Here is a 27,614-nt window from a genome sequence, read left to right on the forward strand (position 1 = left end):
GAAAATTTCTTTTAAAGAAAAAACAGAAATTATCTACAACTCACTTAAGTAATGTTAATCAATTATTTTGACTGAAAAATTAACTTACTGAAAGCTAATTTACTCAAATTATTTGACACTTCAAGAATTTTTTTTGTAATTCATAGAAATGAGCTATTATAGTAAAAAACATAAATATTTCAAGAATTCTACAACACTGAGGAAGAAATTTTAGGGTACTTTGCCCCTCTAATGTATAATAATTATACATACATACGTAATAATTCCATACACATGTGTAATAATTATACATATACATATATGTAACATATATATAAAACATATACATATATATGTAAAAGTTAAATGTTTTTCTGCCTTCCATTAGAAGAAAAACAATTTCAACCTTCTTAAAGGAACTGATGAAATTTCAGAGGGCTCACTGTAATTGCTACATACTCTAAGAAACACCCAAATTCAACACTTGAATTTTGACAAGAAAACAAATTTTGTCAGTCTAATAAGCATTTACAAAAATTTACAGTACCCTGGTGTACTCAGCAGTATGCAGATGATTAGGAAGATAAAAATAATAGAGACAAAATAAAACTGATTTTTGTATTTTACATAACTTTATCATTTTGTCATTTTTAAACATATAATTTACTAGCACTAAGTACTTCATAATGTCATACCATTATCCATTTCTAAGAGATTTTCATCATTTCAAACAACTATACCCATTAAATAAATGCATGTTCCCTCACTTGGTAATCTTTAGTCTACTTTCTGTCTGTAAGGATTTGCCACAGATATGGAGAAATCCTATGTTTGTCCTCTTGAGCATGGCTTATTTCCCTAAGTAGAAAAATTTCAAGTATCAACTATAGTATAGCATGTATCAAAATTGCATTAAATGATATTCCATTGTATGCATACACAGGTAAAACTTTATAGTGGTTTCAATCAACCAGTGAGAGCCTCAGTACAATATTCCATTTTCTTAATGAAGGACATCTAACTCCGAAACCTTTCAAATGAAAACATCACCTGTCATATATTAAGATATCACCTGTAGTACTACATGTAGTACAAATACGAAATGCTAATTTTAAATAAAAAATAATTTAAAGCCAATTTTTAGTAAGTTAAAATATTATTTTTCCCTAATCCTAAATTCTCTCTTAAATATAGTTTTGAGTTGTTCTAGTAAAAGCAGTTCTCCTATAATGCTTGTTTTAAAAATGCAAATATTATTTTAATGCAACTGATAACATTACAGAATAATGGAGCATGTAACTTTCATACAGGTAAACAGTGGGTGAATGCAAAAATTTGATCTAGCTGATGTAAGTTCTAAAAATATACAAAACATATAGGCACATATCCAAGACCACATCTGGTGTTACAACTTTTCATGGTTCATATCAACATTCCCCTCATACCCCTTCATAACAACTCATAAACTACAGTACTTTTGAATCTACTTCTAGACACACTTCAGGTCTTTTTAAAGGTCGAGTGCCATATTTACTATAGTATCTGTGTTTTTTAACCAATTAATGTGTAAAAGTGGGCTATTGTTTTTAATTAGGTTTTTTCTTTCCCCTCTTTTTTCATATCAACAATCAATCTCATAACTTCATGCTTGCCAGGCAGGCGCTGTGTCACTGAACTATATCCCCAGACCAAGTTCTTATTTATTAAATACATCAAAAATGAATTTGCTGAGTACTGTTTCCTCCACAAATTCTGTGATTTTTATGGCTAGTGTAAGAATGTATATACCACTGTGGAATCAGATTGAATTAGTATAATCTGAGGCTCTTCCATTATGAAAATCGCCATATGTTTGAAGAAAAAAAGCTCAGAGACTCTGGGTTAATGTTGTCTGTTTCTATAGAAACTATACAAGCTGAACAAAATGCTAAATGCACAAGTACCATTCCTCTAATAGACTAAAAATGTAATGAACAAATGTAAAATAGTCTCATCTCAACATGTATTACAATTGAACTCATTAATGACAAAATGCTGATAAAACTCAACACTCAAGTGTTTATTCTCCATCAGGGTTTTTGTTTTTGTTTTTTTGGTGCCGGGGATTGAACTCATGACCTCGCGTTTGCCAAGCAGGCACTTAAGCCACCGAGCTAAACCCTCAGACCCTGGCCCCCTCAAGTGTTTAAAGTTTTTAGAATGAACAAAACATGAAATGTTTCTAGGCAGGTCATCTTCTTTAACAAAGGTGAGACTTTTACATGAAAAGGAAATAAAAATTAAAGAGTTTCATACACAATAACTATCAGCCAGATTTGAGTGAAATTAAGATTTCAGCTTCATTTGTCTTTAATTTTCATGACTGTGTGGTCAACTGAATGCTTCTATCTGTGACTCAGAATCCAAGCAAACAACTCTATAGATCTGAGACAAGTAACATAATGAAATGCATTTTGCTTCTGGGATTCAGTTTCTAATGGCACTGATGTCACTTATAGCAGTAGTTCTGACCAAGTCTAGGCTCCTGCAGTATCTTGGATTAGTTCCCTTGATTTGTTTCTATTTTATGAACATTCTTGTAATCCTTTCTTAGATTCAGTTAACTTCCTATATCATCTCTTCCTGTTTAAATTAACTAGTATTTTTCTGTTGTTTGGGACAAGAACACTGACTAATACAAGTATACTTGTAATCTATGTCAAACTGGATAGGAAGGCTATACTATGAGGTCCCTAATTTGCTAAATTATTCATTTCCCCAATTTAGGTTCCTCTATGGTTTGCTATGACTGATGTCTAGATGACCACAAAAGCCTCATGTGCACATAGGTGAGGCTTTTTCAGAGTGGTTGGATCTATAGTGTGTGATTACTAATTCATTCCACTGACTAGTTTGGCACCTGCCCAAAGCTGGGTAGCCTAGACAGAATATAAAAGGGGTAGAAAGAAGGTTACTCGGACTTAATCTTCACTACTTTGTTGTTTTGCTATCCCTACCTACTATAAACTGTTTCTCCTCTCTGATGCCTGTCTGCCATGCTGCCCTGCCTTGGAACCAGTCACTTATGGACTGAAACTTCTATAAACTATGAATCAAAATAAACCTTTCCTTCTTTAACTATAGCTGTCGGGTTTTCTATCCCATAACAATAAATTAAGACATGGTTCTTTCTTTTGTTCATTTCTAAAGTTTGGTAAAGTTGTTCAGAGTAAAATGTGTATGCCACTGAAAATGTTTCTTTCTAATCGTTAACTGCGGCTTAAACACTATTAAAGAAAAATATTAAGTTTGACAAGGAAAAAAAAAGTTCAAATGGCAAATCTACCAAAAGAAAACTCAAAAGGCACTTGAATGCTTATGAAAAAATATTTACAATTTACAGATCAACAAAACACAATTATTTCCACTAGGTAAAACCCAGGAAATCACTAAGATCAATTATCAGTGGGAGAAAAAATGGGCCAAGGATCTGAATAGAAAGTTCATAGATAAGCAAATAGAAATGATAGAAACATATGGAAAGATGCTCAGTTTTATTTATAGTAACTGAAATACACATTAAAAACTATGCTGGGATTCCATATTCACTTATCAGAGTAGCAAAGATTAAAAAGGTTGAAGACAATGCTGGGAGGCATACTCTTCCGACATTGCTGGTAGGAACGTAAATTAGTATAGTACCATACCTGAAAGGCAAACTGACAATCTATCAAAACTAAATGTACACACTGCTTTATTCCAGCAGCTCCACATCTGGAAATTAATCCTTCCAATTTACTTGCATAAATGTATACTAACTTATGTACAAAGCTACTTATGACAGCACTGCTTATAATCATAAAATAGTGTAATTTAACTATCAGTACAGCATTGACAAAATAAATTATGGTACAAAAGTATGAGGACAGGTTTTTTTTGTGATGATATCTAAGATATATGACAAAAAGGAAAAACAAGTTGTACAACAGTACTTAGGGTTTACTGTCATTTGTATAAATTTATTTTAATTTCAATTACCCTCTTCTATTTCTTACTTCTAAGGTAATATCATATGTACTCTGGCACATATATATGTATCAGAACTCATCAAACTCTCTCCATTTTTTGTGTACTTTTTAAACACATGTAAAGTATAGATGGACTATAAAAAGTAATGGTAGGGCAAAAGAGGCAAACAGAAGGATCAGAGAAATCAAAAAGGAATAAAATAAAAGTGATACCAAGGAGACCCCTTGACAATTGTCTCAGGCTGTAATTTTCCCTGTAGGAATACCATCACATTTGACCAAAATTCAGTTCTTTGGAATTTTACACCATTTATGCTTTCAAAGTCAATAATTTGATCACTGGGAACATTAATGGGGATGCTAAGAACTTAGTATTATGTTTTAATTATGGTCTACTTTGAATTTTAGCAATAATTGTCAAAGTTTTCTCTAGATTAAAATATTTTATATAATCATTTAAATTTAAAAGTAAGCAGCATAAGTAACCAATTTTTTCTGTATTAATTAGAAATTGCAGTCATCTTGGTCACAAGATACATGCTTTTCACTTTTGATCAGATTCAATTGGGATAGACTAGATTTCTTTTGTTTCATAACAAGTTTTAGATGTGGTTATTCCATTATGGTTTTACTTAACTTCATTTGGAGATTCTTAAACAGAACATCAATTTCTTAAGTTTTTAAACCTTGAACTGTGGCCAGATCTTATACTACACAGGTGCTAATGTCTGGATAACATGTATATAACCTATTGATGTTGAATACAAAGTAAAATTCCAAGTATTTGAAATTTCCTACAAGTTTATATTAATAATTTATTGGTATACACCTTTCTTTGGAATCCTAAATATTATACAAAGGTAAATAGAAGGAACAGAAGAAATCATTTTTTTGTATGTATTTAAAAAATAGGTTAAATTCCACGATGCAAATGTTTTGAAAAAGTAGATGTTTTAACACTTAGTTACAAATGTCTTCATAATCATTTTACACCCAAAAGTGAGATAAAAGTAAAACCATCAAAGAACTGTTTAAACTACTGCTATGAAAGAGCTAACAGTTAAGTAAACGTGTAAGACTTTGTCTTCTGTTTGCCTCACAAAACTGTGAAGGAAAAAAACTACCATAAGTATTATCTGTTTAAAATAAGAAAAAGGTTTAACTTGTAATTTAATGAACAGGTAAGTCTGTTTACTTTAATATTACATTTTTCTCAGCAGCAATTCTAGTATAACTCTACACTGGATTTTAGAGAAGCCATAAAAATGATTAAAGTCAAATACTTCAGTAAAGGAAGCTATGCTATGTTAGATTATTTAGAACATTGAACTCAAAGTGGTCAACACATGAAATAATGTGCCTCATGCTATAAAAGACACATAATTCTGTTAATAAGCATGAAAAGCTGCCAGGAAAGACTTTCAGCTAAAATCCAGACATGGCAGAAGATGCTTGTAATCCTAGCACTGGGGAGGTTGAGGCAGAAAGATTGCCATGAGTTAGAGGCCAGCATGGGCTGCAGAGTGAGACCCTGTCTCAGAAAACCAGAATCAAAACAAAACAAAATAACCACTTACAGCTAAAAGATTGGGAGAGATACATATGGATAATGAAGGAAGAACAATATTAATATAGGCACATAGGCAGGAAAATACATGAGAGGTCAGAGAATTGTTGGTTAATTCACACTTTTGCATACAAGGATGCACCAGAAGAAACAAATAGAATAAGTGATTCGGTCATGCTCAAGAGGGGAGTATGTGTTTTACTCCTGCAGAGATAGTTTTGGCTTTAAAACAACTAGCAACTTAAAAAATCAACCTCTTCATCATGGACACAAGAAAACTGAATCTCAGAAAGGTTAAGTGGCTTGAAGAGAATTACAGAATTTACAGAAATGAATTTAAAACTAACTTCCTGTCTCTCAAGAATGACAGGATCAGACAGATGATTTAGGAAAATAATTTCCGCAGCAGTGGGTAGCACAAACTAGAGAAAAAAGAAATAACTGAAAAGCAAAGGGATGTAGTATAACTTAGAATTCTTCTATTACTGCAATGGTAATGTATGTACAAATATAAGTCACTTCTATATGCCAAAGAAATGATGTGACAAGTCCTTAACTGTATAGAAGATACACTGCTACTTGTGCCAGACCAACTCTTCATAAAGAATAGAGGATTACTGACATGATTTCAATAAATGAGCTAATTATAACAACTGTGAATGGAAAAGCAATTTTCCAAGGAAAGCAAACCTCATTGAAAACTGTGTTCAAATGTCAGTCTCTGATATTAACTAAGGATCTAAGAGTTTTCTAAAATTCTACAAAATTTCATTGTGTTACCTATATAATGATTTAAGCCAACACACAATGCTGTGGGAAAAAGCTAAGACGTGATCATAAAAGAGGCAAGGCTGGGTTTTATGTGAGGTTTGTGGAAAGCACCTTATTACTTGAGAGTCATACCTTGTAATAATCACTAGCAGAACTACCTCAGGAAACGCCAGGCTGAATCCATTATACCTAAAATAAGAGAGCATAACATAATGCTTGTTTGCCTTGATGATCACCTCAAAGACTTCAATGGTGCCTATTTTCCTTTAATACACTGTCTGGATCGATCATCTGAGAAATTATCTTAACATTTTCCTTATCTATATTTCTAACTGCGCTTACATTGTACTTTTTTTTTTTTTGTGGAGCCATCACATCTATTATCTCTACTTTCAATAGATTTGAACAGTTTATTTGTATCCTGTCATCTACTTAATGGCACAATTTAAGATTATTATACTTTAAGGAATTATTTTGAATTGAAAAAGGTTAATATATCTATAACACTGGTCTAAGTGTAAGGGAATTTCAAACAGGACATTTAACAACCACCTTTGTCCTGTCAAGCAGCACATTTTCTTTATTACCCTACAAAATTTTATGAGGGAATAGTTTGTGTCCTTCAGAATGCCTATACCACATAGGTCCTCAGGTGACCATGGTGGCACATATCAATAACCTCGGTATTTTGGGAGGTAGAGGGAGTAAGATCCCAAGTTCCAATCGTGCTAGGGAACCTTAGTGGGATCCTGTCTTAAAATAAAAAAAGCAGCTGGGGATACAGCTTAGTGTGAATTTCTATGCTTGCTTTAGCAGCACATGTAATAAAATTGGAATGATACAGAGAAGATTGCCATGACTCCTGCACAAGGTTGACATGCAAAATCGTGAAGTGTTCCATATTTTTAAAAATAACAAGGAATCAGGAAATAACAATTCAATACCCCCAAGATGATACAAAGAAAAACAATGTAAGATTGATAGGTGTAAACAAAAGGTCACAACACAAATGATACAAAAAGACTATTTAAAGAAATAATTGTCAAAAATTACCCAAACATGGGAAAGGAAACTGACATACATATAAATGAAGCATATAGAACTCCAATCAGCCACAATGCAAATAAATCTACACCTAGACATATAGTAATCAACATTCCAGAAATTCAACAAAGAACAGAACATTAAAAGCTGTTAGAGAAAAGAGACAGATTACCTATAAAGGAAAGCCTATTAGAATCACAGCAGACTTCTCAACATAAACAATGAAGTCAAGAAGAGCATGGAGTGAAGTGTTTCAAATACTAAAGGATAATGACTTCCAACCCAGATTAATACGCCCTGCAAAACTGTCCTTCAAAATTGATGGAGAAATATGATACTTCCACAACAAGTAAGAGCTGAAGAACTTCACAATTACCAAACCAACAGTGCAAAGAATAATAAAAGATATTCTAGATAGACATAAAAATAACCACAACTCCAAGCACACCAACAGAAAAAAACCACTAAGCAAGGCAAACAATTAAAAAGAGGGGAAATGTAAAGAACCAACAGCAGAAAAATAACATGACAAAAATGAGTCAGTATGTATCAGTTATAATCATTAATGTAAATGGCTGTGATTCACCAATTAAAAGAAATAGACTGGAAAAATGGATCAAGAAACAACATCCAACCATATGCTATATACAAGAAACCCCTCTAGCCCAAAAGAAAATTCATAGATTGAAAGCCAAAGGATGGAAAACAATACTTCAGGCAAGAGGACCCCTAACCCCCAAAAAAGCTGAGGTAGTTATTCTGATCGTAGACAATGTAAACTTCAAGGATGACCACAAGAGATACAGAAGAATATACTAGTTAGGGGGAAAATTTCAAGAGGAAGAGATAGCAATCCTAAATATATAAGCACCAAATATGGGAGCACCCAGCTATGTAAAACAAATATTAATAGAAATGAAAAATCAAATAAGTAATAACATAATTATAACATGAGACCTTAACACCCCATTGACACCAAAAGGCAGATCAACCAGACAGAAAATCAGCAAAGAAATATCACAACTTAATCAAACATGTGAACAAATAGACTTAGCAGACGTGTACAGTGTTGCACCCAACAACATCAGAAAAACATTCTTTTCAGTTTCAGCTTCACATGGGACCCTATGTTAGCCCATAGAATATGCTTAAGTAACTGCAAAAGAATTGAAATTATCCCATGCATATTATCTGATCATAGTGCCATAAAACTAGAAATTAATGACCAAAAAACTTCAAAAATTTCATTAAAAACATGGAAATGAAATAACACACTCCTGAACAATCAATGGGTCACAGAGGAAATTAAAGAATGAAAGCAAATGAAAATACAAGTACAACTCCTGGAACCTGTGGGATGCCATGAAAGCAATCCTCAGAGGGACATTCACTGCAGTGAATTCCCACATCAAGAAAACAGAAAGAACACAAACAACCTGATGTTACACCTCTCACATCTATATTAAGAAAAACATGGCAAAGAAAGGAGGAAATTACAAAGATCAAAGCAGAAGCCAATGCAATAGAGACTAAGAAAACAATACAAAGAATTAACGAAACAAAGAGTTGGTTCTTTAAAAAAATTGATAAGCCTCTAGCCAACTTTATTTAAAAATAGGAAAAAATCCTCAAATCCATGCAATAAGGAATGAAAAGGGTAAAACCACTACAGACCCTGTGGAAATATAGGAGATCATCAATACCTACTACAAAAATCTTTACTTTCATAGGTTTGATAACACAGAAGAAATGGACAGATTTCTAAACATATATGAATTACCAAAGCTGGATCAAGAAGATATAAAACTGCTGAATAACCCAATTTCAATAAATGAAATTGAAAATATAATTAGAACCTTACCAACAAAGAAAAGCTCAGATCCTGATGGATTCACTACAAAATTCTACAAGAAATTCAGGCAAGACTTCCAACACTCCTCAAACTCTTCAAAGAAACTGAAAGGGAAGCAACTCTCCCTAACTCATTTTCAGAAGCAAGTATTATCCTAACACCAAAGCCAGAGATAGACCCAACCAAAAAAGAGAACTATAGGCCAATCTCCTTAATGAACATCGATGCAAAAAAATCCTCATAAAATATTGGCAAATAGAATGCATCAAATCATCAAATAGATTATATACCATGACCAAGTGGGATTCATCCTAGGAACACAGGAATGGTTCAACATATGCAAATCAACAAATGTAATACACCATATCAAGAGCCAAAGATATGAATCACATGATCATTTCAACAGATACAGAAAAAGCTTCTGATAAAGTCCAACACTCATTTATGATAAGACCCTTATGGAAAACTGGAATAAATGGGCTTTATCTCAATCTGATAAAAGCCATCTAGGACAAACTAACAGCCAGCATCATATTAAATCCTTAAAAACTGAAGCTTTTACTCTAAAATCAGAAATAAGACAAGAATGTCCACTATCACCACTCCTATTCAGTATAGTGCTTGAAACATTAGCCACAGAAACTAGAGGAGAGAAAAGGACTAAGGAAAGAAGAAGTTATATTATCATTATTTGGAGGTGTCATCATATTCTATATAGAAGACCCTCAAAACTCCATTCAAAGACTTCTAGATGTAACAACCAAATTCAGTAACATAGCTGGATACAAAGTCGGCACTCAAAAATCAATAGCATTCCTCTACACAAACAACAAACTCACCAAGAAAGAAATAAGAGAAACTATACCCTTCACAGTAGCATTCAAAAAAATGAAATACTTAGGAATCAATCTAATAAAGGAAGTAAAAAAACTATTCAGTTAAAATTACAACACTTTGAAAAAAGAAATCAAAGAGGATCTCAGAAAATGGAAAGACATTCCATGTTCATGGGAGGGAAGAACAAACACTGTGGAAATGGCCATTCTCCTAAAATTGTTATGCAGACAATGTAATTCCAATCTAAATACTAGTAGCATACCTCACAGATCTAGCGAAATCATTCTTAAAGTTCATCTGGAATCAGAACAGATCTAGAATAGCAAAGGCAATTCTGGGCAAGAAAGGCAAGGCAGGAAGCATCACAATCCCTGACTTGAAGTTATACTACAAATCTTCTGTGATCAAATCAGCATGGTAGTGGCATAAAAACAGACCTGAAGATCAATGGAATAGATTAGAATATACAACCACAACTACAAACACACTCAGCCACCTTATCTTCAACAAAGGGGCCAACCATGGTTACTGGAAGAAAGAGTCTCTTTATTAAGTGGTACTGGAAAAACTGGCTCTCCATATGCTGAAAACTAAAACAGACCCATGCCTATCATTATGCACTAAACTAAATTCAAAATGGATTAAAGATCTAAATAGTAAAACAGAGTAAAAAATCTGTAGGTAAGAATCTTGGTGACATAGTAGTGGGCAGAGTTCACGAACAAAAATCAAACTACATGAGAAATACTTCCCAGAATCAACAACTGGGATCTCATCTTATTAAAAATTTTTGCATGTCAAAAGAAATTTCCAATAAAGTGAGAAAAAAACCCCACAAATTGAGAAAAAATTCTTAGTCAACTGCCCCTCAAAGGACTTTTATCTAGAAGATATAAAGAATTAAAAATCAGACCCCCAAATTCCAAGATGTAACCCAAAAATGGGCATCTAAGAGGAATACACACTTCTCACCTGAAGAAATACAAATGACAATGGAAGAATGTTCAGTCTCATTGGCCATTCAAGAAATGCAAATTAAAACCACACTGAGATTCCATCTTACGCCAGAAAGAATGGCCAAGATCAAGAAAACCACCAACAACAAATGCTGGAGAGGCTGTGGAAGAAAAGGAACTCTTCTGCACTTTTGGTGGAAGTGTAGACTGGTGTAACCACTGTGAAAATCAGACTGGAGGTTCCTCTGGGCATATTCCCAGAAGAATTAAAAACATCATTCTACAGTGATATATGTACACTGATGTTTATAGCAGCACAATTTGTAATAGCCAAATCTTGGAAACAACCTAATGCTCATCAACTGCAGAATAGATAAAAAAATATGGCATTTTTATATAATAGAGTACTACTCAGCTATAAAGAAGGATCACATTGAGGTTTTATAGGTTAATGGATGCAACCTGGGATCATATTCAATAGTGAAATGAATCGAAGTCACATGTGTAAATACTGTATTGTCTCTCTAGTGTAAGAAACTGAAAGAATAAGTAAGATACAAAATCTTCAATAAATACTGTGAAAGGGTAAGAAACTGCTCAAAAGAGAAAAAATAACTCAGGGAAAAGGAGAAAAGAAGGAAGGAAAAAAAATATAAATTTGTATATATATATTAAGATATCTAAGATGATGGTACTACTAATTCTATTAGTTCTTGGAACAAAACTGTTAATATTTATAGGATTAGATCAATTTTGCATGTTTATCTGGTAATCTGAGTAACTCTTTTGAAGATAACTATGCAAAATAACAACCTTAGTTATGTTTCTACCACCTTGTTTTGAAAGCCTATATTGTTATTGTTTTGGGCTCTTTGTTACTGTTATTTGTTTCTGTTGTTTTTGTTTTTCTTGTATTTTGCTTGGTTTTGTTTTGTTTTTTCCTCTAATACAGAAAGGGTAGGTGTACATGTATAGGCTTACACATGTCTAGAACTTCTAAAAGATTTACAAAAATGGATTTTATTATGTGTAATGGTATAAACTGCTACTTTTAAGAAAATGAGATATGGCAGCCACTGCTGACTTCCTATCATCTTGTTTTGAAATTGAATAAAGCTGCCATTCTTAGTTTTGATTGGTTTTAGTCTGTTTTCTATTATTTGATTTCAATATGTATGAAGGTATGAACAGCTATTTTGAAGAAAACAAGAGACATTATGGTAGCTATTATTGATTTTCCTGTTAACTGGCTTTGAAGGCCAATAATGCTTACATTTTTTTGTTTTGTTTTGATTAGTTTTGTACTGTTTCGTTTTGTTTGAACTCACTGTATGTGAAGATATGGACAACTATTTTGGCAAGAACAGGAGACACTGTGGTAGCATGTTGTCTTGAATTCCTATGTTCTTGCATTATTTCATTTTGCTTTGCTTTGTTTTGTTTTGTTCTCTTAAAAACAAAAGTCCTAATTTCAACCTCAGTATTGGAAAAAAATGTTTGCTCCAGTAATAAAATAATCAGTGACAATGAGTAAACTTTGAGTGACCCATGGCTTCAATATCCTGAGTCAAGGAACCACTGTATGGGTCAACTTTAGATGCAGGCTTACTGGCCTATCAGGGTGCCAAGGCAACCTCTGTTGGCTTGTCTTTCTTTGCTATTCACCAGGATTCAGCCACAGGTCTCCCTTCTCCATGCTCTCCACCTAAGCAAAACAATTCATTCCTACTGGCTTTAGTTCCTACTTATTGACATCTACAAGCTGAGGTTAAAATATACAGTGGATGTTTATTTTTAAAATTTTTACAGTTGAAGATATATTACCATTAGTCCTTTTCAAACTATTACCACTTCCTTTTAACACACTTATCCCACCATCCTCACCACTTTCTAAAACAGTTCTGGCAGTTCTGTTTTGTGTCTTTACGAGGTATGATAAAAAATATGGCAAACGATTCTGCCTAGTGCCATCCAACAGAAAGGCAGATGACTATTATGTTGAGTCTCCATCCACTTGATTCATTGGATCTGGGACTGTGTGACTTGTGGCTCTTCCCCAAAGTCAATAGGACCACAAAAAGTAAAGGTTTTCAATAGATTCAGGACTTCAAGGTGTCTACTATAGCACAGTTAGGGACAAGAAAGATGATTTCCAGAACTGCTTCAGAAAGCGGCATGCATCTTTTAGTATATCTTGTAAAAAATGTTTACATTTCCCATATTTTTTGATGATATTGCATAAAATGTTTTCAGCTCTAACATCTTTCCTAAACTGAGAAAGACTGCTTACTGTTAAATATTTCCACTCCCATTTTGACTAAACACAACACAAATTCCAAACTGAAGTCATCATTAACCCCCTACTCCTTATGAGGTAACTGTCTCACTCAATTTTCTAATGGTGAATTCCAGGAAAAATCTCATTTCCCCTTTTATCTTCTTCCTTTGAATCAACAGCCAATTCCTAGTGATTCTAATATCAAAATGTGTCTCCAACCCATCTACTTCTCTTCTTTCCTTATGAGACCAGAGCTTAGCCAAGCAACATCAAAACACTCCAGAATTACCCCTATCTGCTGACTGCCTCCAAACTAAAGATGAAATTTGATACAGTCTCTGAGACATATGACATATGGTAAACAGTAAAAATTAACTAGTTATTGTCTCCTTCTCACTTTTTTGCCAATTGTAGGACAAGTACCATCCACAGCAAACATCTTTCTTTTCTTCTTCCTTTACACATCCAGTCACTCTAACTTCAATCTCTTCCCTCCTGCACTCCATCCTTCATCACAGTAATTTAGGTCTTCTTTTAAATGCCACATCTTCTAGAAAGTCCTTCTGGCCCCTCCCTATATATTGTCATTATGTTTCCTAGGCCTTGTATTTTTCTTGCCATAGCTATTCTCACTTTCTGTCAAAGTTTTTTCTCTTCACTGTTAATTCATAAATTCCTTGTGAAGAACAATTGGCAACTACCTTGCTCATCACTGTATTCCCAATGCCTACTTGGTGCATTGTCTGGCATGCAGTGGGCACTTCTTTATCACAAACACACATCTCCGGTCTTACACGTCCAAATATGTTCCACTTCTCACTGCAGTTGATAGAAAAAGTCTTCCTGTAACAGTTACCTGTAGAACAAGGTTCAAAAATGGCTGCCACAGAACAAAGAACCTGGTCCAACAATTCTAAGGACAGGTGTAGAAAAAGCTAGGAATTCTGAAACATAGTATGGTACTTGTCAGAATCTTTTCTCTTTTTTTGTACCAGGAATTCAACTCAGGAACTTGTGCCGCTGAGTTATCCCCCGGCCCAGTATCTTTTCTATAATAAATTGCATTGTGAATCTCCAAATATGGGGGAGGTGATATATTGCACAAAATACCTCCCACAACTACTGTTTGGCACATCGAATCGTGGCAATAAGGATTTAAGAAGGTGCTTGCACCTATTAGAATTTCCAATAAGCTGGGTGTTGTGGACAGGCATATTTCTAGAGTATTTATTTTGACGGGTAGCCCTTTTTTAGGTTCAGTAACCTATGGACACAGAAACTGAGAGCTACAAGGAACATTACATATAATTCAACAAAGCTTCTTTTACCAAGAAGGCAACCGAGGCCCAGACAGGCAAAGGAGCCGGCTTACAGCCAGTCACATGGCAACTGCAAGGGCCAGAAGTCAACCCCAGAGGCATGGTTAGTCCCTAAGACTTTCAATACAAACAATGCCTCTGGGCATCCGGGTACTCCAAAAGTCCTCACCTCCAATTTTATTTTTAAGCTGTATCTAAGTTAAAGTCGGTGTTTCTTGGCTGCTGCTGGCTCCCTCAGACCCACCGTCCTCGACCCGCCACTCTCTTCCTCCTATTACACGCTTTCTCTGTAATCTTGTGCAGCTGGAACTTGACTGAGATGGAAGGAATAATTTCTTTCCTTCAGTCTTGCAATGTATGAACTTTTTCATGAAGGCAAACAAATCGGTTAATTTTAAGGCCTCCGCCTTAATCCCCTTGGGCGTTACTCCCTACCCGACAGCGCCCTACGCTACCCTATCCCCTGGCTTCCTTGCTCCGACTCCGGATCCCCGATGTTAGTTTTCACCTGGGACTGCCATTGAGCCGTTAAGAGGGATCGATGGAGCCTGCAGCTTTCGAGAACACGTTTGCTTCCCGCCGGTTGAGAAGGGAACGCACAGAGTTCTCCGCCACCCGCACCTCGGCAGCTTTCGCGACCATGGAGGAAGGCCCTGTAAACGTCTAGGGGTACCGGAACCAAATGTCGGCGGATGCAGTTTCCGAGCGAGTCCTATTGTAGAATACACCTGGTCTGAACTATATTGCCAGTTTGGGGGGGGGGTGATCTGTGTGAGTACGACCTGCAGACACGCGAAGGAAACAGCGCTAAGATTTATGGGTCGTGCCTTCCTCTTAATATTATTAGAGATTAAATTGAAAGTTACACTAAGTTATAAGAAACTTACAATCTTTTGTATTTTCCTGGAAGATATAGGAATCCCCGTTCCTATAGCAGTGGGTTAGCGGTGTTCGGGTCCGGGAGCAACATGGCGACGTCCGTAGGTGGCTAGCTTTGGTACCCGGTAGTGTTTGGTGAGCCTGACTTGAGCAGTATCCCTGTGAAGCTTTCCGCGACTGTCAATTTAAAGAGTCGTGTACTAAGAAGTGGACAGCTTTAGTGACTGGTCGTCCTCTCGTTTTGGGGACTAAGAAGCAGAGTCCACACCAGTGACCAGGATGAGCAACATCTACATCCAGGAACCTCCCACCAATGGGAAGGTGAGAGCCTTACCTAGGTTACCTGGGCTCCATAAGTGAGGGCTCCCGATTGGGGCAGGGCATGTGTTCAGGCATTTTAAGGTCGAATATTGACCTTAGCGGCCAATGGATAGTGTTGTATCTAAAACACTGAAGTTGGCACTTCTCAGAATATACTTGGAAAAGTCCTCATGTGGAGATCTGTCCAACTAGCAGTTTCCCTCAAACTTGTTTGCCACCTTCACTGAACTCTTATAGCGTCGCCGTTTTTCGTAGTGCAATTTTGAGACTGCTTAATTTGGAGAGCATTTATTTTTCATCTTGTGTGCAATCATTGAATATTTGCTATGCACCGGGCATTGGACTAGGCGCGAGGATACAGTGATTGATGGGTAGGATCTAGCTGTTATTCCAGAAGAGCTTCTAGTTTTTTTGAGAGAATACAGATAAAGAAAAACGTTACGATATAGCTGATAGGTGTTCTTTTGGAGAGTACAGAAGAGAGAGCAACTAGGAATGTCTTTGAGTTGGCCTTAAAATGAAATGTCAGAGAAAGTGAGGGAACAGGCGGTGTCACCACATTACAATAGAAGCTGACTGTAAGATAATTTGATGGCCATTGTATGACATTTCCCATCTAAGATGTTTGAATAAAGTCTGAGGCAGAGAAATCAATTGTGGAATAAATGTCATCTGAATTCTTGAGCTGAAACCTAGTTTGTATCATATATGAAATGTGATGAGCAAGCACGATGGAGGGAGTAGTGAGACTGAAAGTATATAATGAGGCTGCAAGTGTAGCTCAGTGGTAAGCATTTGCAAATACAGAATCTTGTATTCAGTCCCAAGCATGCATATATTACATACACACACACACACACACACACATATGTGTATGTACATATGTATGTATATATGTGTGTATTTACAGTTAGGATAAATTACATTTATATAAAATATAAATTTGTTGTATGATTTTATCATAAATCTTTTGTATAATCTTTTATTCATTGAAGCAATTTGTGAGCAAAACAAAAATGTGCAAAAATATTTAGTGGATATCTTGGGCAGAAAAATTCTTTGAATTATTTGTTATTTGAAACTTTTCCTAAGCATTATAGATTATTATCCCTGTCCTACCCTCCACTCGCACCAAACTACATCCCACAAACTCAAAACACCTACTTCTTCATATTTGCAGCGTTTCTTGAAGGTATTGTGAATCCCAGGTGGTAAACATTGGTTGAGTCTGAAGAGATTGTTGATTCTATCAGGAAGGACCTTCACACTTGCTGTTCCTCTTTCTAGTGTGCTGTTTTACTTACTCAGATGTAAAGAGGACATTTTTGCTATTTTCTGTGAAGTAACCTCAATCAGACCCTGCATCTTAGCATTTCCTAGGGCTCTTTGCCTATGTAGTTTTTCTGTAGTGTCCATTAATTATTTATTTATTGAACCCTCTCTTTCTTTTCCTCTTAAAGAATACAAACATAAGCCCAGAAACAAACACCTAGAGGAGTATTTGACATAGTACAAAGAATTCAAATACATACTGAAAGAAAGAGTAGTGGGTGGATGAATTAGTACTGTGTTTCTCTTAGCTTCTGTAAAGTATTATCAGTGACTTTGAAGTTTTGCTGCTGCTGCTGCTGCTGCACTGCTGCTGAACAAGGGCAGATTTAATTGTCTCATGCTAGGGAATACTACCCCTCTTTTTCTTGAGCGAAGAATTGTCTTTATATAAAATATATAATATTACTACGTGTAAGTAATAAAACTTCCTTTTAATATTTTTATTATAATTTTTTAAAAGGTGGGGAAAAGGCAGGCTTCAGGTTGAACATGGCTGCTCCACAGGATGATTTGAGATAATCATATAGATGAAAAGCTTTAACAAGGAAAAATTTCTGAATGGGGGAATTCATTCTTCACATATTTATTGAGGACCTGGCACATGCCAGGGACCTACTGGAAAGCAGTAGGAAAAGCAGAAGGAAAGCAGTATCTTTATTATCATAGAGTTAGTTGAGTGAAATGTACATTGAACAAATGCCTATGCAAGTAAATGTAATTATAGATTGTGGTGAATATTTTCTTTAGAGCAGAAGTGGGCTGAAGGAGAACATAAGGCATGTACCATGTTAAGTTTTTTCCTTCTAAAAGCAGTTTGGAACTTGTGGCAACAGTTGCATACTCTGAAACTGGTAAAAAAAAAAAAAGCACTGAATTATTCATTTTAAAATGGTGAAATTTCTTATATGTGAATTATCTCTCAATAATAATTGATAATTATTAGTAATTTACAATATTTCAATAGAATTATTTTAAAGCAGTTCATAATATTTATAAAATTCTTTTTTAAAAAATCACTTTTATGTATATTCCTACAGTAATATAGTACTGTATGCACTTAAGTCTACATGTTTTGGGCAAATAAGCTTCAAGTCTTTACTTTGTCAACCCTCACCTTTTTCACTATAAGTTTGCACACTTACAAGAAGTTTAGAGATTGTTGCTTTAGAGTTACAAAGAAAAGAAGACATGTCTAGATTCTCTTTAAAAACAGGGTTTCATTTTAAGTACACAAGGGAATAATAAGTAGGACAACACATTGTCCTTTTAGGTGAAATACATTTTTGAGATTGAGGTATACATCTGGCCTATTGGAAAACTGGCCTATTAGAAGACACTGAATAGTGTTGTTCCAGATTCACTCTTAGATAAGGGTTTATCCAACCTGTCTTTATCTAAAATGTTTGCTTCCCAGGAGAATGTGAATCAAGTTACCTTGATTTTCCACCATCAATATCAAGTATTTCTTTTTGATATTGTTTCATGCCAAGCCAATCTAGGATCAGGGTTAGCCTTGCTCAGTTTGGCCAATACAAGATTGCATTTGATTTATGCATTGTACGCTATTCAAATCAACTGTGACCCAAGCAGTCCTGGGGATTTCTTATATGGCAGGATCTTAGAGCTTGAAGGACTGTTTTACCATTATAGTATGGAAAATATAGCAGCGGTATAATGACATAGAAAAAACACATTCTTTGTAGCCAGACAGCCATTAGCTGAAATCACTCACTGTGAAATCTTGGATAAAGATACTTATCTGGGAGTCTCTGTTTCTTCATGAAGAAAATGAGAGTAGTGATACCTATTTTTTATGTGAGGATTAAATAGGATAAGATATATAAAGAGTCTGGCAGAGAAGCTGTCATGTGGAAATGTTCAACAAACATCCCCCACACACACAGTTTTTTTGGGGAGGGAGGTTTGGTAAAGGAACTGTAATGGATTGAGAAAATCATACATTTTTCTATTTCTGATTCTTTTACATTGCCTTAAGGGATAAAAAAATCATTTAAAAATCTACCACAATGGAGATTTTTTTCACTTCTCCCATTTGTAGATTGGGAATAGCATAATTTTAAATGTTATGATTGGGTAAAAGGACAATTTTAAATGAATCATTGTAAAGTTGTCTTAAAGTATACTGTGATGGGTTCACTACTTTTTTAGTTTTTGAATTTGCTATACCAACTTTATTAGAAGTGTTGGAATGAAAAACTTAATTACAAGATTGTACTACTGGTTTTTACTTTTATTATTTTGTTTTCTTCATGTTCCTCTCCCCACCAGAACCCATTACTGGTGTTTAAATGAATGATTTTTTTCCTGTGATTACCATTTTTCTAAATTCTAAACTTCTGAAAATGGCATGTCAAATGATTTAAAAGTGTACAGTGAACTGTAGTAAATATTTGAGACTTTGTCAAATACAGCAACAAAGATCAAAGTTCCAAATTATTTCTTCCAAAAGTGAAAAATAATTACTGCATGCTACAAGTTGACTGGAAGTTCCAGTAATTTTCAAGGAAAATGATATTGTAATATAATGACATTATTTTCTTGCAGGTTTTATTGAAAACAACTGCTGGAGATATTGACATAGAGTTGTGGTCAAAAGAAGCTCCTAAAGCTTGCAGAAATTTCGTCCAGCTGTGTTTGGAAGGTATTGTTTGTTTGTTTGTTTGCTTGCTTGATTATGGTGCTGGAGATTGAATTTAGAGCCTTACACGTAACATGAAAGGGCTCTGCCACTGATTACATCACCAGCCCTTCTTAAATTTTATTTTGAGACTTGGTCTTGCTAAATTGCCTCTGCTGGCTACAAACTTGGAATCCTCCTGTTTCAGCCATCTGAGTAATTGTGATTATAAGGATATACTACAATGCCTACCCTATATAATTTTAATGAGAAATTTTTCTCAACAGATACTGTGATCAGTTTTGGTCTCGATTGCTAGCTTCTTTCTTGCATTCTTTAAATTTGGGTATTCCCTAAGATTACTTCTAGCTCTGTATTACCTATACTTTTCTATTGTTACTTTCATTCAAATGACTATTACATTTAGAATTCCAATCAGCTCTTCACTTCTTAACACTAATTTTTCTTATTGCTTAGTGAACTTTTCTGTTGAAAATTTCTATTGTTGACTACTGACAAACCAGTATGAAACCAAGTTTACCAGTTTTTTTCCCCATACTGCATTGATTTTCATCTACATGACTGTAATTGCCTCTTATTTGGGCTTATCTTTCACCTTAATTTCTTTCCTTCTATCCATTTGATATTTGAGTCCTCAGGCAGCTTGACTTCCTAGCTTTTTGACTTTATTCCTCATCTTATTGTCTTATCTCATATTACTTACAGTTGGTCATTACCTTCAGTTCCTAAGCATTTCCTTTGCTCTTCTACTCCCACACATATCCTCAAACTCATTCTCCTTTTTTACTAGTATTTCTCTCTTTCCCTTTTTTATTTGCCTCTACCCATGTTTTATTGTCTGTTCAAAATTCCAGTTTCTTAGCTGGCATGGTGGTGCACTCCTGTAGTCCTAGCAGTCAGAGGCTGAGGCAAGAGCTCACTTGAGTTCCAGACCAGCTCTGGCTACATAGTGAGTACATAACAAGATCCTGTCTCACAAAACCAAAAGAAAAGAAAAAAAAATTCCAGTTTCCACACAAAAATTTCCAGTTGGTATTCACTGATGGTATTATCAATGTCTCTAGATGTTTTGTTAGATTTGAGTCATAAAGTGACAATTTTTCAAAATTTTTCAAAAACAGTAGAATTTTGCATGCACTTGGCTATTTTTGTTTGTTTCTGAAATTCTTTTATAGAACTAGACATTTCAAACATTTTTAAAGCTTTTTGTTAGCTTCTCAAATGCATTGCATATAGTTTTTAATACCTCCAGTGAAAGCGCAACATTGCCCTCTTCGATTATACCTGATTTTTAGAGACAGCATTATTGAAGTATCAGAAAGCAGTGTTTTTGGATCATAAGCAAATCCAATAATATCATGTAGCCAGAGCTCTCTAAATAGATAAGTAGACAGATAACTAGCCAGGGAAGGATTTAAGGAAATAAATTCAGAGGGTAGGGAAGAGGACATCTGCAAAGAACATTATTAATTGCTATCGCAGGCAGGCAGGAAACAGAATCAGACAGGTAGTTTAGTTAGAGAGGACTCAAATAACTGTCAACAAAGCTAAGGAATACAAGAGGCACTGAAAAGTCAGACTTGTTTCTGGTAAGAAATTTGAAGACTCAAAAGCTCAAATTTTATAGAGGGAGAGTAAAATTACAAAAACATTAGAAAGAATGAGTAGTAAATTGCAATCCATGATCAGGTGAATGGAAAAAACATATATCTGGATATAATACGACAAAGAAGAAAAAATGAGGTTCTTGTGTTAGATGATGAAGAAATTGAATTACAACAACAAAAATATTCTTCAACTTACAAGAATACAAGGAGAAAGAAAAAATAGAAGAATAATAATGCAATTCTCAAATTGAATAGGTATGAGATTGACTTATTATTGCAAAGGCTAACAAGAAAACTGAGAGGGCTGATTCAAATGAAGATATTCCTAAATTAGTCAAGGTTTTAAAGATGTAATTCAAGGACTAGATGGGTAGCTTAGGAGCAGAGCACTTTCCTAGGATTTGGGAGGCCCTGGGTTCAATTCCTAGCACCACAAGGAAAATAAAAAGTATAATTCACAGAACTTTATTTTGGTAGTTTGATGTTATAATTTAAGCAAGTTCTAATGTTATTAGCTCTTGTAATACTCATATCCATGTAACAGTAACAAAGCATAGTTTTCATGGCTTAAAAGCAAATGAATAAAAGCATGGGACGGTGGGAGCACAGATATGGCAGTCAATTAAAATAGTGTTAATAGTTAAAGGGAGCTTCATAGCTTTATAAAACCAAAGTAACCACAGTTATATAGACTTAATCTTGAATTTTAGGTCTTTGTAATGTCGTTAAGTAAACATTTAAGATAAGTGGAAATTTTTTTTAAATGACCAGATTAAAAAGTAGGGTAAAAATTTATCATAAGGGAAAGAAAAGGAAGCTTGTTACTTTAGGTAATTTTATTAGTTCCTCCAAATTGTGAGGAAGGAGTAAAATTGATTTATGCAAATAAATACTTCTTTACCACAATTTTATTTTGGCATTTTCTTTTCATGATTGGTTTATCATGAGTTATCTTTTATCCCCTACTTCCTTTCCAATTGTTTATTAGTTCTGTAGGAAAAGTGATGCATACGCACAGACACACACAAACATTAGTGTGCCACAGGTTAAAATAATTTTTATAAGACTAAAATATTTGTTTACAAATTAGCAGAAAGGGTAAAGTCAATAGGGTAGACTTGTCAGAAAGTAAGCTTTAGATAAAAATTCATATGTGATGTTAAAGCAAGCATATAGATAATAATTATTAATGATAATACATAAAATTAAATACAAAATCTTAGAACAATCATGTATAGCTGATTTTAAAATACAGATATAAAGTCCAATATGAGCTTGACCTAGAAATAATCAAAATATGTCATAATATTCTTACATTGTATACCCAGAAATAAAAATGTAATAGAAAATACTAGAATCACAACTTCCATATTGAAGTGTGTTTCACATTTGAGATACGTTTAAATTTTTTTCAGTAGTGGAGAACATTTAGAAGGATGATGTGAATGTGCCTAATGAAATAAAGATTCTGTCTTTAAAATGCTCATATGAGGATGATGCATAAAGATTAACATAAAATAAACATTGCAAACAGCAAAATCTAATAGGGCATATACCTAGTATGCTATGAAGATGTGTATAAATTGATCAACAGTAGTTATTAATAGATTAAAAAAGTAGAAATAGAAACTTGTGGAAATTGGAAATTCTAGCTATAATAAAATACAACATTATGATATTAAGACTTTGGAAAATTCATACTCATTTATGTATACAATATTTAATAATTTTATGCATCTATTAATAATGACTTTTTCCATTATGATTCATAAAATTATAGAGAAAACCTTAAAAAGACGCGTCAAAAAAGACTAAATGGAAAGTAAGGGGAAAGAATATAGTGCTCTAATTTCTTATTAATTGGAAAGGCTTTATTCTGGGCTTCTTGATATGGAAATATTTGAAGCTATAGTATATGAAGTTTTATTCAAATATTTCAAGGAAAAAGATAGACACTATAGTAACTACTATTAAGTCGGGTTATTTGTGGTGAAGCACCAGGTTGCTGAAACAGTCATGCTTTGACCTGTATTATTATATTGTTATGTCCTCTTTTATCTCAATCTCTCCCTTATTCATTAAAAAAATTATTTAGTTATTTTTTATGGTTTTTTTTAATTAAGGGAAAAATTTTTAAAAATTAGCAGGATATATTATAGTAACTTTTTTGATTTCCTATTAACTTGTTTTGAAGTCCTGTAATACTCCCACTATCTTGTTTTGACTGATTAGACTCTGTTCCATTCTGTAGGATAGTATCAAGTTTGAGGGTATAGGCAACTACTTTGAAGGCAAGAAGATTCACTGAGATGCCCATTCTGGTTTGACTATTGTCTCCTTTGGAAGTCCTGTAATGTTTACAATGCTTAAGTTTTTTTGGTCTTGTTCTCTACTGTTTTGTTCAACTCTATAATATCTAATGAGATAGACAATTCTTTTTAAGGAAACAAGAGACATTGTTGATAACCATTGTTGATAACCTTGCACTCTGTTTTACATCATGTGCTATGTCTATCCTTGGTTTTGACTGACAGCTTTGTTTTGCCATATTTGACTTTATTCTCCCCCCCCAAAAAAGTAATAAGAACTAAGGAATAATAAAACCCAAAATGTGTAAATTTTGTTGTAAAAAAGAGAGGGAAAAAAAGTGCTCTAAAGGATACAACAGCAAGTGTGCTTAGGGGTGTTAAATAGCTGACCATATTGTTTTTGTTTGGATCATTGAACACAACTGTTTGCAGTCTCACTGATTGAATGTCCACTTTGTATGCTTTGATACTGTGACTTGAGCAACTCTCTCTAAGATGATAATACGTAATCTATTAACTGGTGATATCTGTTTTTTAATTTTATTTATTTATTTATTTATTTATTTTTTGTAGTTCTGTATTACTTGTACCCTTACACCACTTTGTTTTGTTTTGGTTTTTTTCTCTTTTTCCTTTTAAATAAAATTTTTAAAAAATTAAAAAAAAAGAATATAGTGCTATAATTTAAAAAATTAGAAGCACAAGTAATAAAGACTCTTTCATAAAGACCTTCTGTCTCTCACATGTAAGATTTATCTGGGTGTGTTAGATCCAGCTTCCAAAATACTTTAACGTGGAACAGTAGTCTCCTTCTTTCTCTTTCTCCAACCTGTCCCCTTCCAGTTATATCTCCATGTTGGGAGTTTGAGTAACTTCTAGAAAAAGCTAGTCTGATCATGTTCGTTGATTGCAAACTGTGAATCTAAAGAAATACTTTCCTTTTTTGATGTATATCAGGTAAATTTTTAATTCAAATTTGATTATATACTTGTAGAAGTTGAGTGAAAATTTTAAAGTTTGATCTTACATTTGTGTTCAATGTGCACGTTTTAAAATTATCTTAATCTTTAGATCTTACCTAATTTTATGATCTTATTTAATCTTTAGAACAATACTATGAGTTGATTTATATTATTAGTTTTATAGTGGGAAAATTGAGTTTATTTCTCTACAACTATCAAAAAATAGGGCTACAACTCCCGAATGTAAATACAGTGTTGGTCTGTGAAATGATTACTTAGGATTTAGGAGAGATACTTCAAGACTTCTTGATGTGTAGTTTCTGTTTGTGACCATAGGGATCTTGTCTGACCTGAGGAGCTCTGTTGAATACACCCCGATAGTTTTTTACTGAAAGAGGGATTTTTTTTTTCTTAAAAGAATCATCACATATTCCTTTCTACTTCTTTCAGTGTACTCCGTATGCCATACAGTTTGTAAATTACAGATTATATCTTTGGGGACTTAGGTCATTCTGAAGCTTAGAGAAAACATCAGAGAACTCTTCATTTCTATAAATTGCAACTCCCAACATGTGATTGAGTCTTGACTACATTTGATACCTAAATGGTTTCACTTTGACTTCTATTGCTACTTGTTTTTATAATGATAGTTATAGCTTTTGCTTATTCAGCACTTCTTTCAGAGCAAAGTATATCCTGTATGTATATTTTTCCCTTTTACTTACCTAGTGTAAGTACACAAGTAACTTCAGTGAGATAAAATAATTTTTTTCCTGTTTTCTAAAGGAATTTTTAAAAAACCAAGGTGAACTTTATTTAACATAAACCTATCATTTTAAAGTACATGATTTAGTGGTACATGTTTAGTGAACTCACTATGTTTCAGTGAACATTTAGTTTTTAATTCTTTTGGATATCTATAGCTAGAAATGAAATTAATGCATCATTTGATAATTCTGTGTTTAACTTTATTCACCATTTTACAAATCCATCAGCAATATCTGATAGTTTGTTTCTCCATCCTCTCTCACCAACACTCATTAAATTTTAAGATTTTTTAAAAATGCTAACCATCTTTGTGATATGATGTACTATCTCATATGGGTTTGATTTGGATTTCCCTAATGTCTAATGATGTTGAACATCTTTCTTATGGATGTTGTTGCTTCTTAATGTAAACACACTCATTCAGTCAAATGCTAACTGATTCTCTCTACCAGATTCTTTGCTTGTGCTTTGCCTTACTGAAATTAACTTCTTTCTCCTCTGTAGAATTTCCCTAATGAGTCTAGGTTCCAGACATTAAGCATTAAGTGCTATAAGAGATCAAAAATGGTCTTTCCTGTAGCTGTATGACTTTAAATTTTTAATATATATGTATATAAAATTTCTTTTACTTCACAGAAAGTTTTTAATTATTACATATTAGTTATACAGAATAATGAGATTTATTTTGGTATATTGGCACATGCATACAACATATTTTGATTAATTTCATCCCATTTACCCACCCCCTATATTCTCAGCCTTTAATTAGACTCAAGTGCTCATATAGATTATATTATTTGATATACCTCAAGTTTCTTGAGGAGATTGCATTAATGGTAATATCTTATAAGTAATAAGTAACTTTGATGTATTATAGGTTTATATATTGTTTGCATATTAATAAATTAACTTTCTATGAGGAGAAGAGAAAGAAGTAGGAAATAAGACATTCTCTCCCAGGTTTTCTCAGCCTCAGTGTTGTTGATGCTTAGTTATTCTTTACTACAGAAACTGTCCTTTGCTTTTTTAGGGTGTTGGGCCATCTTCCTGCTGTCTACCTACTAGATCCCAGTAGTATGTCCCAGTTGTGGTAAACAAAAATATTAAGGAAAATACAAAGGTTTAACAAAACAAAAACAGCTATGAACATCATTTCAGTGGAAATATGTGCTATTTGAAAAGTTAATATATATAAATTTTATTTTTTATTTTTTAAGGAATAGAGAAGGAAGGGTTTTGGTTTGGAAACCTATTTAATATTGTGGAAAATAAATTTTATAACTATAGTTATATGTTAAATCTGATAACTGAGTAAATTTTATAAATTGATAAAATATTTTTTTTTTTTTTAGCTTACTATGACAACACCATTTTTCATAGAGTTGTTCCTGGTTTTATAGTCCAAGGAGGAGATCCTACTGGCACTGGGACTGGTGGGGAATCCATATATGGAGCCCCGTTTAAGGTAAGACTAAATAATAACAGTTGTTATTGTAAGTTAACATGGATTCCTTAATAGAAAATGATTGTCCACACAAGATGGAAAAAATATTTGTGTTACTATTTAAAACCAATTATCAGTCACATACTTAGGATCATACAGATACAAGAGCAGTACCCTATCATACATTCTAAATTGTCTTGTCTCAAGCTTTTATGCTATATTAAATTCAAGTGGAAAAAAGTAGTTGTGAAAAACATGTGATTCAGAAAAAAGACCTCATAGAAGATTTCCTGATAAATACTTCCTGTATTTAATTATGCAACGCTATGCACATAAAACATTTTTAGAACACTACATATGTTATTTTATTTTAAAACAATGAATTTAAACACTACTTGGAATCTGTCTCTTTGGTCTGCTGTAACCAAGTATGTGTAACCACAGATAGGGTGGTTTCAGTGGAAATTTATTTCTGATGATTTTGGAGGCTGAAAAGTCCGAGGTCAAGATGTCTGCCATTCTGGTTCCTGTTGATGTCTCTTCCTGGCTTGCAGGTGATTGTCTTCTTCTTACATGGGCATGAGCCCTATTGGGTTAGGGCCCTACTTTATGATTTCATCTAATGTTGATCAACTTTGTCAGCTTTATTCCTCCTTACAATCCAGATATACTCACATTGTGGGTTAGGGCTTCAGTATAAAAATTTTGAGGAAATGTAGTTCA

At 33.8% G+C, this 27,614-nt stretch overlaps 2 protein-coding genes and 1 non-coding gene across 7 annotated transcripts in view; 2 read left to right on the forward strand and 1 right to left on the reverse strand.

Annotated features, from left to right (window-relative positions):
* Srek1ip1 (SREK1 interacting protein 1) overlaps positions 1-15,309 on the reverse strand; it is a 40,036-nt gene extending 24,727 nt beyond the window's left edge. For 2 of the 3 annotated variants that reach the window (XM_063258244.1, XM_063258243.1), the window contains exon 1: positions 15,119-15,309. In XM_063258244.1, coding sequence (XP_063114314.1) covers positions 15,119-15,131 — 13 coding nt within the window. In that variant the 5' untranslated portion in view covers positions 15,132-15,309. Of the gene's footprint in view, positions 1-13,992; positions 14,148-15,118 lie in introns of all 3 variants that reach the window. The other variant, XM_063258242.1, reaches the window with a different exon arrangement.
* LOC111757192 (U6 spliceosomal RNA) lies at positions 7,129-7,231 on the forward strand. Its single transcript, XR_002791555.1, has one exon. It is a non-coding gene; the product is annotated as a U6 spliceosomal RNA (small nuclear RNA).
* A 227-nt stretch (positions 15,310-15,536) lies between the features above and the next one.
* Cwc27 (CWC27 spliceosome associated cyclophilin) overlaps positions 15,537-27,614 on the forward strand; it is a 233,907-nt gene continuing 221,829 nt past the window's right edge. For 2 of the 3 annotated variants that reach the window (XR_010050517.1, XM_003461597.5), the window contains exons 1-3: positions 15,539-15,810; positions 19,708-19,804; positions 26,800-26,912. Coding sequence is in view for 2 of the 3 variants with exons in the window: in XM_003461597.5 (XP_003461645.1) it covers positions 15,769-15,810; positions 19,708-19,804; positions 26,800-26,912 (252 nt within the window). In the remaining variant the exon portion in view is untranslated. Of the gene's footprint in view, positions 15,811-19,707; positions 19,805-26,799; positions 26,913-27,614 lie in introns of all 3 variants that reach the window. The other variant, XM_063258241.1, reaches the window with a different exon arrangement.

The sequence above is a fragment of the Cavia porcellus genome, unplaced genomic scaffold, assembly GCF_034190915.1.
Source record: "Cavia porcellus strain 051 isolate PalLab524CR breed Dunkin Hartley unplaced genomic scaffold, mCavPor4.1 scaffold_11, whole genome shotgun sequence".
Classification (NCBI taxonomy): domain Eukaryota; kingdom Metazoa; phylum Chordata; class Mammalia; order Rodentia; family Caviidae; genus Cavia; species Cavia porcellus.